General features: G+C 43.2%; 1 protein-coding gene across 2 annotated transcripts in view; it reads left to right on the forward strand.

The window, feature by feature from the left end:
• The window catches only part of LOC102299546 (partitioning defective 3 homolog), a 308415-nt gene that overhangs the window by 223913 nt on the left and 66974 nt on the right, over nucleotides 1-17528 (forward strand). For both annotated transcript variants that reach the window (XM_042219256.1, XM_042219257.1), the window contains exon 20: nucleotides 7263-7568. In XM_042219256.1, coding sequence (XP_042075190.1) covers nucleotides 7263-7568 — 306 coding nt within the window. The remainder of the gene's footprint in view (nucleotides 1-7262; nucleotides 7569-17528) is intronic.

Here is a 17528-nt window from a genome sequence, read left to right on the forward strand (position 1 = left end):
CACACACACACACACACACACACACACACACACACACACACACACACACACACACATACAAATGTCACAAAGGGCCCTCTTCTCAGCTGAAAGGAACATCTGGAGGCCTTGCTCAAAAAGCTGTAATGCATTTCTTGCTGGTATTCACCTATAAGTTGCAACGAAGGTCCTCTCTCCATTGAGGGTATGACCCCCCTCTGGCTGGTGGCCCAACACATTTCCATCAGCGTGCCCTGGAGACTGGTGGCTCTGGTGGTCCATCCAGATCTTTCTTCTTTGAGCAGCTCCCAGAGAGCTGTCATGCTAAGCAGCAGAATCGACACAGACACAGTGGGCACGAGATATGTGGAGCACATGCACTCCCGCACCTCCATCCAAACGCGTCCACGTTATTTAAATCTCGTCTTTCACAGCTGACGTTCTTTCTCCGCCGCTTTGTCTCGCCGTACATCCTCATTCCCCATCTTGTTTGTGTCCGTTCTGCATGTGTGCGCTCCCAGCCCTGCTTCCTCTGCAGGAGAGCAGCCTAATTCTTTCCTTTTGTACCTGTTCCCAAATCCCATCACTCAGCCAGACCAGGATTGTCCCTCAGTTAATGGAAAGGGGATCCTGAGGGAAATTGTGGTGGGCAATAATAAACCAACCTGCCACGGAGCCAAGTCAATATTCAAAGCACCGGGGTTCAGCAGGGTGACGGCTCAGAAATCCATTACTTCTTGTATTTTCTGGTAGCGCTACTGTATTACACTCCTGAGGTGCTACATTTGATTGTCGTAGCTCTAACGTGTACAGCTCGTGCTGTGATTGATTGCTCTGCTGACACCGAGACGCGGCGTTCCAGAGGGCTTTTATGAAATTATGGATCAGAACTCACCGGGCTTCCCAAGCTGGCAATCGTCAACCGGCACAGCACGTCACCGCGACCCGGGATGGGCCGCGGCCAGACTCCCAGCTCAGCTGACATTCGCTGTCATTAATTGGAGCAGACAGTTGTGACAGGGGCTTTTAGTGATTCAAAATAGGAGTCATTGGAGAGGTGAAACAGATTAATTCATAAAGCCTGTCCCCTTTTTACCCTGCAATAAGGTAGCCATGGTCGTATATTTAAAACTCTGACCTTGATGTGATTCATGCAGTGTATTCTTGGCCCGTGCTTCCTCGCTGATACAATCCATTTATTTTGCATAAAGCCGTTCTCCTTCATTGATATCTTGTCAGCCACTTATAGACTGAAAATGATGGAGAAGAGAGTACATAAAATTTAGACTCCATTACTAGAGCACAGTGCGCCGGACCCACTTGATGAAGAGCAGGATTTGTTTTGCAAAAAAAAATCTGTGTGATTGGCTGCTTCATGTCCCATCATTATAACCTGTGGTCCGGCTGATATAAATCCATGTTCAGCTCAGCAGAGGCGGCCATTATTCTTTTTTGCTTTGTTTTTTTGAGCCACTGGACAGCGCCTAAGACAGCTCTATCTGATTGGCTCCTATGGAGAGGACCGTGAAAATACCCAGCACTCTGATTGGATCCCGGGCGTCTGTGGTTCTCATTCATGGAGACAGCTGTGGGGGAGCGAGGCGTGACAGAGAAAGAAGCATGGTTGTGGTGGTGCTGATGGAGCTTCTATCAGTCTCTGTGTTATCGCTGCACATGTTCGCCCCGAAACTATGTTTCCTTGGCCAAAGTGTGGGAAGTGCACAAAGCCAACCTGACAATGGTCTTCCTTCATTTTTCTCTTGGACTCAACTCCATTGTCGTCTGTCTTTCTCTGCAGCTGCTGATTATGATGTCCATTCTCTCTTATCTGCTTGGCTCCGCATGGCTTCTAATCAGCAGCCAGCACTCCAGCGCCACTCTCCTTGTTCCTGCTCCCCACAACACAGCAGAAACTATCTCTCTTTTTTCTTTCCTCTTCTTTTTTTTCCTTTCCTGGACAATGACCTGCTTCCTGTTGTTTGTTGTTACACTTCCTGCTGAGTCTCACCAAACAAAAACCTGACCCGCGCTTCTGAAGTAGTCAGCACAATTCACTTCTGACAGCAAACGGCAAATCCAAGTCTTTTATTTAACAAATGAAAAGTCTTTTTATAATTTTGCTCAGCTTAAAGATACTTTGTCCCACTGAATGAAGATCCTAGACTTTAAAGTTCTTCTTTTCCTTCCCAGTGATCACAGTACCAGTGATATTGTTCCATTTTGTCGAACCACCTAATTATTTCAGTATCCTATTCGAGTCTCATTTGCATAACGAGTTCAAAGGAAGCTCCAACCGGGTTGATTGGGATGGGTGATTACTTTTGTAATTATATTGATACCTACAGCAAGTTAATCCGATTATTAGCGCTGCGAATCAGGACCGCGGAACTCGAACAATTATCTCTGTGATTGCGCTACTATGTCGCGGGCCAAGTGTCAACAGAAAAGCTGCGCTATCAGAGCTTTGCGCTTCTGCGCAGGCAGCTGCGAGCAGAGTCACTTACCGCGCTTTGATTAGATTCAGATGTATGCTGCACTCCGTCTGCACTTCAGAATAATAGAACACGTTTTTGATGAGGGAGTATTGAAAAAAAATAATCTATTCAAGTCGGCTGGATGCGAAAGTAAGATAGCAAATACATTCTGTTTCATCCGCCGTGGTAACAATGCATATTGAAGAGGCATGGTTTCGAAACTTCCAAGCGTGCTGACTTCAAAATGAATGTAGGAGAGTAAAGACGCCCCCCACCACCAGCACCACCGCCGCCGCCTCTTCCCATCTCCTCCTTGTGTCCTTTGGGGTAGATTAAAGATTGACAAACATATGGAGAAGGAGTCTGCTCGCTTTGTTGGTCCAAACAACAGCAAGTGCAGGATTAACAATGAGATTCACTCAGCTTGGGAGAGAAAGGACTCGAGCTGACATGTTGCCACCAGTTCACACCAGGACTCTCCTCCAGCGACACGAAGAGTTCAAGTAATTGCTTCACGCGGCCCTCTTTTCTCGCTGTTCAGCTAATAGTAACGGCGTCATTACAAATCCAGCTTTAGTTGGCGCGAGCATGCGGTTTGACAAGGAGAATAACAGAGAGAAAGCTGAAATGTTAAAGGGAGAGCGGCGTCATCTGGCTGACACATAATTTTGCTGAAGACACGGTCAGTCAGTGGATTAGGGGCTGAACTTTAACTGCCCTGAAAGCCTCCCCGCATTAGACTGTCTAGACTGTCTGTTCACCAGCAGGAAATGCCTTTCCACTCCACCGTTATGAAGTAAGCAGGCATCGCATTTAATTTAAGAGGTACAAAAATACAGAGGCACTCCTGGGATGGGCAAATTGTCGCTTCTTCTTTAGTTTCAACAGTATGCTCGGAATAAAAATCCAGCCGGAGAAGTAGAGCTTGAATCGTGTCCTTGGCGTGCCAACTATAAAAATGTAGTATGTGGAAAGAGGAGACGAGAGGAGATGGCCTGGTAATTGGGGCTGTAATAATGTGATAGTAATAATGTGTTTAGTGTGGGCAGCACTTTCCTCAGTGTTAACATGCCGGGCCATTAATTGGCTAATGGAGTATATACGGTGCAGTGCAGGGGTGGCCTCTGAGGAGAAGGCAGGGGGAATGAGAGGACCTGGAAGTGGAGCAGCAGTCACAGGTTGCCCACAAAGAATGCAGTTAGCAGGTGTGTGAGGTTTCGGGGCTAATGAGCATATTAGAGAGCAGAAAAACGGCTTCTAAATTCCAACACAGTTTCCTGTGGTTGTGGTTATATCAAGACTTGTTCAGCTTTCGACTTGCACCACGATGGCTCCCTGACCTTTATGTGACCTTTATTGCAGTTATTTTTTGAATTGCTCAGCTATACTCTGAGCAAATAGTCTCTATGTCATGAGTTACAAAAAGCCAGTTTTTGTACTTCTGCAGTCGGCAGACGTTTACCGCAACTAAGCGTAGATTAGCGCAATTTCATGAACACAGCAGCTCAGAGTTGTTCACACTTGTTCAGGTTTGACACCAACAATAGATGGAAGCAATCTGAGAAACACAGGAGGGAAGAGAACAATCTAGAAGAGTATTTATAGATGCCATTTGAGCAGCTGCAGTATTGTACACCACGTTCTTGTAGATGGAATGATAATTCACGAGAAGAGTTTACAGATAACAACTACAGCACAGGAGTTGTGTTCTTCGCTCTTGTTTCTACTCCATATTTTGGAGTTTTTACAGAAATGAAACTTTTTCACGTACTGTGTGACGAATGCTTATTTTTACACTAATGGGTTGAATTATTTGAGACTTGTTCGGTTTTGAGTACCAATGGAAGTCCTCTGATGCGTCTGTGATGGTTTTGCCTGGAAAGTTAAAGGTTTTTGCGACTGTAGATTGAGAATTGTGTTTTCAGCCATTTTGCATGAAATATAAATAAACACAGGTGTTCCTCATTGCAGGAGGTTCTGTTTTGTTTAGTACAGAGCCTCAATTAGTGTGATTAGTAACAGCTGTGTATTTCTAATATATCATGTCAAAATGGCTCCGCTGTAATAGCGTTGGGGGAAAATATTGTATTTTGCATGGTGATATTTTATCGATACAAGGATATCGATAAAATATCACCATGCATCTATTGATACAGACGCAATATATGGATACTTTACTAAATACATTAAAATAATAATATCCGGGAATGTTACAAACAAAAGGGCTCATCTCATCCACCACCACCCGAGAAAATGTTCGCTGACAAACATCCAAATCAGAAAATCCTAAAAGAGGACATGCTCTTCCACACATACACACGTGCATACATACATCCCGACATATATACATGCACCGGCTGTCAGCTGATTGTTTTCAGTGATATTCCTATAGAACTGTAAATGTGCTTGACAATCTCATTTTGTAGCAAAAAAATAAAACTGAAGTGAGATAATTTTCTTTTATTGGATCAAACACATACTGACAAAGTTTAATCTCGAAGACATAATTTGCTGTTGGGGAAAAAAGCAATAAATCACAATATATGTTAGCACAATACTCAGCATATCACAAAATGTCGCTGTAATGTCACATCGTGGTGAAGTATTGTGATAATATTGTGTTGTGGGATGTCTCTATGGTAAAAGAGGTTTGCGTAAGACATTTCACTCGAAGCTTCAAATTTCAAACACACGCATGCGCACACACACACACACACGCCTGTCAGTGTCTCGTTCCGGTTCATTCTCCTGGTTTTGCAAATATTTCCCAACATTTTTTGATGTTATTCCATCAAGTAGTTGTTGAAGTATTTGAGTGTTTTTGCAGTGCTGGATGACACTGCAGCAGCAGAAACTGGAGACACATCAGTGTGTTTAAAGTTCATAATTCAAAATGTATATTAACGCACATTTTACATCTGCTACATTTCCAGTAGTCACGTTTCAAATCTCAGCTTGGCACAGAGAAAAGCCGCTGCCACCTGGCCACAGATGAAAACTCAACACCGCGTCACAACCCAGCCTTTTTCTGTCTGACATCCAAAAGATTAGTCTTGCTTTGACAGCAGAGCAACAGGTTTGGATTGCTGATATGTTTTCTCCTAAAACACGCAAACAAATCTTTTCTACAACCAGACGAGCCGTGGCTTTGCTCATGAAAAATTAAGCATTAGATATGCTGAAATGAAAGCCTTTTTTTTTTTGGAACACATTTTTATTACATAAAAGTAACTAAAAGTTACAACACAGAAGGGATGCAGATGTAATAAAGCCAGTGGCGGCAGCAGCATGACTCATAATTTTGCAGTTTTTTGCTTGTTAAGATCGTCTTATTGAAATGCACCTATTAGCCTTATCCATGCCGGACTCCTGAGGCCTGGAGGAGAAGTCTCTCTCTTTTAGCTTGATGTCGCCAGTCTAGCCCCGGCCATTATCTCATCCCAAATGTCAATATTGCCGTTTTTATGAATCTGATTAGTCCATAAAATGCCAGAGGGTCTTGAGATCCCAGTGGACTTCCGTGAACCTGTGGTAACATCATTGTCTGGTCCTTCCTGGCAGAGATCTGACATCACTTTAGCCAGATGGCAGGTGAAAAGGCTTCTGGGATTTAGTGTCTTTTTTTTCTTTCCCCCCCTTGTTGGACTTTCTGACAACTACACACAGCTAAGCCGATCATTTCCATTGTTTACCTCGTACAGAGCCATGCAAAAATACACCAAACTAGCTTCGGGGCTTTATAGATGACTGCACATCATGCAACATTGCATCAGGACTCCATCAAAATCTCATTCTGCAGATAATGCTGAGAAAATGGGATTTTGGACAGCTAAAAATAAACAAGGCGGTCTACGGGTTGGAAGAGGGAATTGGGTTAATCCAGCACTGAAAAATGGTGATTGTTTGAAATGTGATTACTGTTATTAAAATACACACACATGAGATGGAGACTTCTGTGGGGGGTGTGGGGGTTCTAGTTCCTTTCAAAAAACCTGCCAATCATCTGCGAGGAGCCGCAGTTGGGGATCAGAGGTCGGTTATGACCTGAGGTAAGAGGGAGATGTAGCACGGGTGGGAGACAGCGTGCTTGTGTCCGTGCGTGTGTGGATGAGCGAGTTACCCTGCAGCACATACAACATCTGGAACCAGTGAGCAGTGCAGAGGCTGCTGCCAGGGTCGCCACAGTGGGAGGTGCCCCCCCTCCTTCCTCCTCCTCCTGCTGTCCTCACCCCTTTTCCTCTCTTCGCCTCACTGTACATCCCTCTTCTCCCACAAAGCAAGCTCTCCTCCCTCCCGTGCAGCACCCTGACTGAGCCTTGTTAGTTGCAGACAGACGGGCATTCACATGGAACCCCTCTCTGACACAGGAAAGCCCCGTGAAAGGGGCTGCTCTGTGGAAGTGATCCTGCGGAGAGCAGCCACATGGAGGGGAAGGAAGGGGCAGGAAGGACGTAGATGAGGCCTAACAGTTTCCCTCCTACCTTATTTTGTTAGAGGGCCGAGAGAAGAAAGCCACGTTAGAGGTTTACCTCTGAGAATCTCCTCCTTATATATGATCAATATGTGAATGTTTGCTGTAAGCTGCGTTGCTTTATCTCATTACTTCCTTATTATATATGTATGATACATTTCAGCTTCAGAAGCAGAATTAATCATTATTTGCATATCTCGAAATAACCTTTTAAGATAACTCAAAACTACTAAATCCTTAAAATATTATACCATTAATCTGGCTTTTTTTTTGTTGCGTTTGTGCACACTAATTCAGAACTCCTGCCTGACATTTTCCCTTCATTGTGTTCCTGACAGAATACAGGCCAAGACGCGGGAACTCCGTGAGAAGCAGGCAAAAGAGAGAGAGTACGCAGAGATCCAAGATGTCGTCAGCCGCACCTTCAGCTCAGACGAGGACCACACTTACGCCGGCATTGGATCGCTGTGCTCGTCAATAGACAGCAGCACCATAGACCCCTACAGCCACCCCTACCATCTCCCCCAGAGTCCTCTGAACCCGCATCCTCCTTCCCTGAACCTTCAAGACAACGGTCCTCCCCTGGAGGCGCTGTACGCCCAGGTCAACAAGCCTCGCAATGGACGCCCCGCAGCTCCAGACAGGTAAAGGATGCCCCAAAAAGCAGTGCTTTTTTTAACTCCATACCTTTCTTGTTCATTCAAACGACACTAACTAGCATTGCGCCTTTGCATCAGTGTAGTTGCTTTACACCTCATCTATAATTTATACACAGTAATGTGATTGTATTTGTTCGCTTCTACTTGTCGTGGGTGACTTGTACTTTGCAGAAAAACAATGGATTTCACACGAGGTTTCACTGCACGCTCCGTCCCACAAGACATTCCTCCCGTGCAAGCACCTAGGTGAAAGAATAACAGCAGATTATCAGTAATTCTCCATGTGTTACAATTCCACATCAAGCAGTTGCACTTTTTTTTCTTTCCATTACTCTTGGATCACAGGTAATACTCCATGACTTCTCACATCCCTTTCCAGACAGGCACATTATACCGGCTTTCTAGACAAAGGAGGGAAGTCTGCTTTAATATAAATATTTGATGTGAAGACAATGCCATGTTTGATATTACTCTTTTAATAGGTGCCAAAAATCCAGTGTGAAGCCAGTGTTGCCCTCCCATCGTGTGTGTGTGTGTGTTTTAATTTGTTGCTGTGATTCAAAAGTAGAGTGCTTTTCTTTCTTTCTTTTCTGTTTATTTTTTAAATTTAAAGAAGAGAAGGCCTTGTGGGACAAAGCACGCAGTAAACCCCCCTGTGAAATTCATTGTAAATAAAAGTGGTTAAATATAGTTTGCCAGCTCAAAAAAATGCTCGTTTTTCAGCTCAGTTGTACTGTGTGTTTAGCAATCGAGAATTCTCACCAGTCAGTGTGGTCACATTAGGAGCCTGCTATTCTCATGGTCTCCCATAACCTTAGGGCGCTGGATAATTCCCACATCCTGTGATTGACAGCTGTCACTTGGGGGCACGTGACCTTTCACTTCTAGGCACGTATGTGTTAACAGAGGACGTATGTGTTAACTGGGGATCCAACGTAATCACAAATCACTATGGCATATCATGGAAATGTAACTAGACGTAGCCTTAACACATCCTGCAACTACTGTGAGTATGTTACATTCCTCCTGTGTGTTTCAGGCTACTTTTGCACTGCGTTTTTTTGAATGGATCAATGGGATCAATTATTAGAGAGAATTGTCGTAGCTCACAAGTGGATAGTTTCAGAATAGATGTGAAGGAATGTACACAGAAGTAAAAAAAAAAACTGGAAAAAGTCTGACTGCAACAAAGGGTGGCATCTCGGGAGGGGAAAAAACCCAGAAATCCCAGCATTTTATTTGATCCTCTGGTGGCTAGCACTGCATATAAAACACTGGGACACGACCACAAGGTAGTTAACAAGAAAGCACAAAGCACAAAGCACAAGCATCGTTGCTCGCCTAGGTTACGTCATAGGCTCAACCAAGAGTTGCAGCTAAATCAGCTTTTAGTGTTGGAGGAGGCTGAACCAACTCCCTGTGTGTGTCTATGTGTTTAAGGAGGAAGATCCTCTGTCAGTAGAGATGATGAAGTTGTCTGTTTCCTGTGATCGCTGAATTAATCCATTTACCAAAACATCCATAGGTATGGATAAAAGCCACTGATTCATATTTTTAAAGTCAAGGTCATGTCTGCACGTTTCTACAGGTAGTGTTTTTGTAGTCATAGCAACTGCAAACTTCTTATGGAGGAACTGATGGTGAATAAAGAATGTTTGATTGGTTTTCAGCAGCTGTGTGTAGTCAGATCACAACATGCTGGTCAGTGATGCACTCGAGACGCTCTGTGCAGGGATACAGTGTGAAAGCCTTAGTGTGAGACAACCATGTGAACGACTTAACTGCCAGAAAAGGACATTTAACCATCAATCTGCTTATTGATCATCTCGGAGAAAGCAACAGTCTCCCTGTATGATGGGTCTGATTGTCAACTCTTCTGTCTTTTCTTCTTCCTTTCTCTTGTTATAGCTGTGTTTCGGACACATCTTTACATGTTTCTCTCAGCATCTAATGCCTACATAGTGGTGCATGTTAATCATAAATCCAAGCTTACAGTAAGTTTGGGGTCTGAGCCTTGAGTACTGATAGCACAGTATGGATTTTCTTCTATGTAGGGATGGGATTAGGCGTCGCAAATGTTGTGAATTGATTGGAAATGTGCACTCCATGTTCAACAGCGCGTTTGTGTTTTGCACCTCTCGCTGCTTTGCATATCTTGTGTATTCCAGCCAAAGCTTGAATGCATGTAATATTTGCCTTTCTGCCTTTGAGAATAATAATATTCTCTGGTTCTTATTTCGCTCAGAGGCTTTCTATTTGCAATTTGAAAGAAAAAAAAGAGCTAGCAACACATCTGCATTTCAAGACTCCTGTCACTTGTCTATCATAACAAACATAAACAGTAATTTGCATTTCTAAATTAAACTTAATGGAACTTTCATTGTCAAGAATAGGGCGCAGACACAACAGAATTTACAATCATTTCTGACTAATCCATGTATCGAGGCAGCGAGATTGGAGTGAGAACTTTTGATTTACCTTGCAGTTATATGACTTACACTTTCTTTCTTCACTTTTTAATCCTGACACTTGCTTCTTATTTTGGAGCATCTGCAGCGATGACATGAAGTTCGTGTATGAGGCGAAGAAAAAAAAAAGGAAAGAAAAGTTGAATATTGTTCATTGAGCTCGGCTCATTCGCGGATGTCAGTTTTCAGTATGAAAGAGAAGAATGAGCAGCATTTAACCCTGACCTGGATACTGTTACTTCCTTCTGAGGAGGCCCAGGAGAAACACACTGTGATCAAAGCGACAGATTAAGGATCCTGTTTTACTCGGTTGTTTGAGTGATACTCTGACAGAGTTGAGGTCTGCGGTTAGAACTGCTATATAAAAAAACGTGTCATTGCCTTTTAACCTGATCAATTTCTACCACATGACCCTGTGCACTTCATAACAAAAAGCATCTGTAGTGTGCAACAGTATACACTGTCTAAAAAGTAAACACATTTATTGCATGTCATGCCAAAAATGCATGTTGCATAAGAACATTTTAAAACAAGCAGTTTATTTGTGACCAGCAAATAAATACCGGCAAGTAAATAATATTATATGTGATTGATACAATGTCAGAACTCCTGATTTTCATATGATCACTAGAAGCAGGGCACGGTTGCATAAATCTTGTCAGGAACCAAGAAAAGAGAATTTGGTTAATATTAGCTAAGACCATATGTGCCAATCAAAATAAAGCCTACAAAACAAAACATATTAAATACTCAACAGAGACAGAGAACTTATATATGAACCTGCCTTAGCCGATTAGTTTTCTTTCTTCCTTCACTCATTTGCGTAGCTTTGAAACAATCCTCATGCGTCCAGGAGTCGAAGTTCCCACTTGTCTGTTTAACATCATCTCAGAACTTTCGTTAATCAAATTCAGTTCCATTCAGTTGTTTTGATTGTGTGCTATACACAATCAAAACAACAGGCCTCAAGGCTCTTGCAATGTAAAGACCCTACAGTAGTACAGAGAAAACCCCAACAATCTGAGAGCACATGCCCAAGAGCAAGCACTCGGTGACAAAGGGAACGAAGAACTCCCTATTAACAGGAAGAAACCTTCAGCAGAACCAGGTTCAGGGAGGGGTGGCTATCCACTGCAATCTGTTGGAGGTGAGTGGAGGGAGACGAGAAAAAGTGGTGTATAAATACACAAAGATTCAAAAGAGGTGAATGGAGAAGAAACACTCATTACAGCAAAATACGTTTAATTAGATGGAAAATCTTTCTTTAGCTTCAGTAAACTAAGCAGAGCTGCTTAGTAGCCCTTTGGTTTGGTTTTGGGCGGTGGTCCTTTTCAGAGGAGGTGGGGTCCAGCTGCTTGCAGATCAGATCCTGTTTTCTGTAGATTTTGGTTTTGCATCTGTGACTCACTTTTACTTCTTGTTTTTACATACAAGTGCTTTCATTTAATGCCTTAATTCACCCGTGACTCTGCGCAGCTAACAAAGCTACATACTTGTTTATCTACTACAGTTCATAAGACGAGGCCACAGCTGGAAAAATAGCCTGGGTATGCTCCCCTCTCTCTAATAGACCTTTGGTAATGGAGCTCTAATAGGAAGGTCACTGTGACTGTAAAGCTGGAATGAGTCAGACCTGAGCCTATAAAACCCTTAGAGATACGAGGACCCCTGGTCGGTGTGGGCGTCCAGAGATCCCGCCCGTGCTGTCGTATCAAGTTTTACTGTTCCTCCGTGAGATCACGGTACAACAAGAGCTCATTTGAAAATTTATGACTTACCTCCATGTTATTAGAACTGGCAGCTCCAGTGCTGTTTTGACAATGTTGTCAGACTCAGTAAAACTGAAGGGCACCAATAGACAGCTGGGATTTATTTATGTTCAGTTTTGTTAACGCCTTATATAAAGTAAAGGTAAATATCATTTGTCACACTGCACACAGAGTAAATTGCACTTGCTCTGTTACAGAGCTTACATGAGAGTGAGGCAGACATAAACACCCGAACAGCGTTTCCTTTTAAGTTTGTTTCGTTTCACCTTATTAAAAAAAAAAAAGGTAAGACCTAGCAAAATGGAGTGACCTCATTTCTTGACAGGCGGTTGACAAGTCAACCCTTCCATCTACCAAGGGACCGGGTGGTTTGGGTGACTGGGACTGGATTCCGCGTTTCAGAACGACAACCTGACAGGTGCCAGGCTCCACGGGGTTTTTGGGAAGCGGGCGTGAAACAAAGCATCACCTTTGAGAGTGCAATTTGATTGACTGCTGCTCCCATTACCCAGTTGACTTTCTAAAGCCTCTTAGAGCACGGGCAAGACAGAGTCAGGGAGACACAGAAGAAGAGGTGGTGGTGGTGGCGGTGGCGGTGGCGGTGGCAGCGACAGCGGGTGGAGAAACGATACGGAGCTCACGGCGCTCAGCTGTGCAAAGCCCTTGAAGTCCTCTGCAACTCAGCAGCTCTGCAGAGTTTGGCAAGCAAGCAGCGAAGAGAGGAAAACAACCCAAAGAAACACTCAGCGCCGTGTTTTTCTCCTCGCTCTCGCCGCACTGAAACTCAGTCAAATCCTCCACTTTGCATGGTCGTGAAATTGAATTATGAGGCTGCTAATGCATTTTCTGCTGCTGATAAAAAGGTCAGGCTTTTCATCTCAAAGGAACATTTTCTGAGCATCCCCCCATCATCGCCTCGTGATTCTGCTCAAAGATGTTGACTTTTAAGGTGGGAAACGTTGAGACCCCCCCACCAAGTCGGTTCATAACCACAGGGCAGTGGAGCTGTTATCCTCCCAATCATTCCTTATTACCCCTGTCATTGTCTTCAGATGAGAAACCACAACAGTCACATTCCAACACAGATGCACAATCTTCAGTTGTGTTACGTGCTGTAATGTCTGAATGGACCGCTGGATGACTCTATTACAGTAATGCAGATGAAGAGTAAGTTCTCATTGAACGGCAAAGCCCCCCCACCCCACAATGATCGCTGAATCAGTCTGAAGTAATCACTTTTTTATTGTTTGCTCTCTTATTTTGGCGACTGTAATTAACTCTACAATCTGCAATCAGTCTCTGTGATTTTTATAGTCTATATTTTCATTTAGACGCAATCAAAGCGAGATTAACAACACTTTCTGACTGCAACATCTGTAGCTTTGATTAAATCCTACCTCTCAATAATTCATTGGTAAACAAATGAATCTTTTACGACCCTTGTAACGGCGTTAAGGCTTTAATAACGGCTCGTGAGCCGCTAATAACATTTTCTTCGTGTCCCCGAGGGAGTCGGATTGATATGTCTAGCATCAAGGAACAGTTTTGCTTTAATGAGACACATACATTAGCTGTAACGAATTACGCTTTACTGACTTGCTGTTAAAGCAGTTAGTCACATAACTGTGTTTGGTTTCTTTTTGTCAGTCCAGTTTGAGTCCCAGAGCCTTGGAAGCATTTAGTCTCTGAGAAAAAATCCTTGTGAGTTTTCCATTCTTTTCCCTGAGTGTCTGTGTGTAGCTTTGATATTAGTGCCTCAGTAATTGTAAGGCGTATTCCCTGTTCCTTAATCTGGAATGTTAGGTATTGTTAAGAGCACTGAGGATGAAATGGATGAGTCCTCGGGTGAATCCTCAAGGCGCTCAGCTAGCTGTACCCACAGGACAATCTGTGCACACAGCTTTTTAGACGTTTCAGTCCCTGTATGGCTTTGGAAAAGCCCCACGTAATATCTGTAGATAGGTTACAAATGAGGGGACAGCTCCAACACAAAGACACACATTTGCGCACAGACTTTTGCCCTTTTCTCCCAGCCCGCTCTGTGCAGCGGCGATAGTGCAGGAGGCCTAATGCACCAAATGCACATCAGCCTTATCGCAGGGGTTTCCACACAGATAGCAATGAGTATCTCCCAGGCAAGGCAAGTGAATTATTTTCCTGGTCTGCTTTCATTCTTTTTTTTTCTTCTTCTTCTTTTTTTTTTCTCTCTTTTGTTTTTAACCTACCACTTTGGAAAGGGCCCTGTGGGATGGATGTGATGAGATGGAGCGCACAGAAAGGCAATTTATCCTCCGTTTGTACCATTACATTCATTTAAGAAAGCAAACAGCCTGAAAGCATATCGAGAGAGAGAGAGAAAGAAGGAAGACGCGAGCGTGAGAGAGATATAGACCCACCTCACTTCAGCTCTACATCAAGTGGATCAAGCTGATTAAGGTTGTGCATGCAGTGTTTTATCAACGTCCTTTGAAGCCTGGAAGACATGCATACAGTACCTAATGAATTTTCACAAGAAGATGAAAGGAAAAGAGGGGAGTGTGAGGCATACAGGGCAGACATACCCCAGCAGAGAATATGGAAAGGAAAGACTTAGGGGGGGGGGTCTTGTATATGGCCGGAGGATGCTGAAGCCTTGTTTGTTGATCAGTTCTAGAGGACCTTCCATTTCTGGCAATCACCAGCTCTAAATAGAGATTTAATCCACTGCTCCACACTCCCTTGAAGACATCTAATTCCCGACACTGCAACCGACTGTATGGCACAGAGGAGATATTCACAAACTAACAAACTAGACGGGCATTTGTCAGGCCTGGCAAGTTTCCCTCTACAGTTTGGTATGAAGGTGATGATTTGTTTTGAAAATGTCACAGCGACTAATTGGGAGAAAGCTCTGAGAGAACACGCTGTTAGCAAACGTGGAATATATTTCTCCTGGAATTCAATCACTTAGAAATCCATGTTGATTAAATAACACGCGTCGCTGTGTGTGCCTGTTATGGAGATCTCCGTGAGAAATTCTGCTTTTCATGTGATAGATAACACAATTTTGCAAACTGATTGTGGGTCCTCTCCACTAACATGCACTCCAGAGCACTCCAGAAATAGATCAGGTGAGGAATGTGTCGGAGAGGCAGGTGACTGCCGAGCGCGTTTGCACTGTGGACCGTGTCAGCAAGCAGGTGGCTCCCATGCCTCTTCATCCTCCTTCAGCCTTATTTCCATCTCTGCCTGTCACTACAAGAATAGCATTCAAATAGATGCACACAGAAGTGACCCCAGTGTCAGCCACTGCAAGACACTGAAGTTGCTCCAGGTTGCTTAAGGCTTGAACTCTTACTGTAAATATAACTCGTGAAAGAAAGGGAAGCAAAACTGCCCAGTTGTGGAAACGAGTAGTTAATAGCTTTCTTTTACTGCTGTGTATTCATCAAAATCCATTCGAATAACAGCTGCAACTTAAATACTGACTAATAAGTGTGGTGTGTATTGTTAACATGTTGGTAATCTACAAGATTAAATCCATAGTACCAACACTGTGTCCTCTGTAAAATCTTAATGTCGACGCTTACCTTTACCTTGTCGTCTCTTTGTAATGTGTGACATTATAAAGAGACCACTACATGAACATGAGAAAAAACATACGTTTAGTTGTCTCCTTCATCAAAAGCCAGACTGTGACCTACATGCTGTTTTCCAAGTGGTTCCGGTGTTGCAGCTGTGCCAAGAAGTCAGTCCGTTCTAATCAAAAGCCGGTCAGTGTGTACAGGGGCACGTAATTAAATTTACCTTACCACATCTGAGCCAGTGAGCAAGTGCTCTCAGCACAGAGCAGCAGAAGTTCCCTCTATTTTAAGAGCAGTATCCATATTCCTTTATCATACTACGGCATTGTCATTCCAATCCCCGTGCCTTGAACAAGCTTCCAGTGGCAAATCGGATCTCAGCAAAACCCTTTGTAATTACAGGGAGCTGAATGGGTGAGTACGTCCCAAATCCACAAGACCAGCCAGCGACACATTCCATCTGTCTTAAGCCTTCTTCCAATATTTGAGATTGACTCATGAGGAGGTACTGAAATAGTGCGCAGGACCATTCTTCTTCTTCTTTTTAATGTCTGTATGAACATTCGGTTAAGTTCTGTGAAAGTTTTGGACAGAATTTGTGATCACAGTGTGGGCCTTCACATTCAGTCTTTATAACTAATTGTGAATGGTGCATCATTTTAATTAAGAGTGTTTGTGTGTTTAAGTAATAATATGAAAATGTTGGACAGACAACTTAAGTGTGGTTTTATTTACTTATAAAATCAATTATTTGCTTTGTTTTGATAACACTTGTTGGGTAGCTTACACCATCTTTTCCAATGTAGGTATCAGGTTTTTGTGTGTGTTAGCAGAGTGTTTATCTTGTGGTTATCGAGTGAACATGGGACTCATTTCCTGACTGTTACTCTGTGGTCCCATATGTGCAGAATTTAAAAAAAATAAATTTACTAGGGAAAGCCTGGAGGCTTCCCTGTATATGTTACAGGGCACTGATAGGGCCCAGACTGGACTTTAGGGCCCCTTTAGCCAAAAGGGACAAGTGCTTCATTACCTGAGCTGGACATGTTTGAGCTCACTGTGGGACCCGATAAAGCCCTGTGGAGGCCACCACACATTTCTAATGCCATCAGCGTGCCTGTAAAAATGCTCTTAGTCCCATTCAACAGAGTAATGGCAGCACACAGCCTTGTCGGACCACGGTAATGGGCTCATGATGTCATTGCGGATCATCGCAGACCTAAAGGTCTTAGAGCCTGGCTTGTTTTCAAAGAAAAGCGGGCTGTTTCAAGGGAATCGCATTAGCATCCCTCCGTTTCCACTGTACCAACTGTGGTGGGGTGGGGTTTGTTTGTGCCAAAAGAGATTACTTGGGAAGTTAATAAGCAAAGGCATTTTAACCTAGTCAGACTTATTGAATTGGTTCACTGATTGGACCAAATGCCATGTCGGTCCCAAGCAATAAGCTCTGTTATTCCTCTCCATTGTCCTCTTGTCTGGAACAGTAAAAGTAAGAGTAAAAATACAAGGAGACTTTGATTTCACTCATTAAGTACCACTAACATCTAGCTTTTTAGGAAACAAACAAATATTTTTGCTTTAAAATTTCAATTTTGTCACAATGGGCATTTTCGCTCTCCCGTCTCTGTCTTAGAGTTTGATATCGTGGTGTTATTGTTGGCCATTACCACTTAAAAACATGTGCAACTGTGGCCTCTCATCGCCCCACTATCTTTTAGCTTTACAGCTTTTATGGCTGATGGTCTGTAAGCGTCCCAGTGAGATGTCATCCTAGAAACACTTGTCTTCTCTGCCATGGTTAAACATAAAGAATAATCCCCATCCTGCAGTTATACGGCTATCATTAAAGGCTCACCGCCAGGCCGACCTACAGTTAGTTTCACCACGGATAATGGCCGTGTTTTAGTGGTAGTCAGGGACGTCAATTAAAATCCACAGCTTTTCTTTATGACCTTTTGTAGGAAGTTGTGATTTATCTCTTGCATCTACCTAACTACTTTATAGTTTTCTGTAATGTTTCTATATAATGTTACTCACATAATCATTGCTATAAACAGATGTCTGTGTATTAATATTTAGATTTATTATTTCTGTCTGCTCTGTACCAGGACTTTCCTTTTTCATTTGTAGATTGCTTGTAGTGTG

The sequence above is a fragment of the Haplochromis burtoni genome, unplaced genomic scaffold (assembly GCF_018398535.1).
Source record: "Haplochromis burtoni strain Fernald_Lab_line unplaced genomic scaffold, NCSU_Asbu1 Contig_30, whole genome shotgun sequence".
NCBI lineage: Eukaryota > Metazoa > Chordata > Actinopteri > Cichliformes > Cichlidae > Haplochromis > Haplochromis burtoni.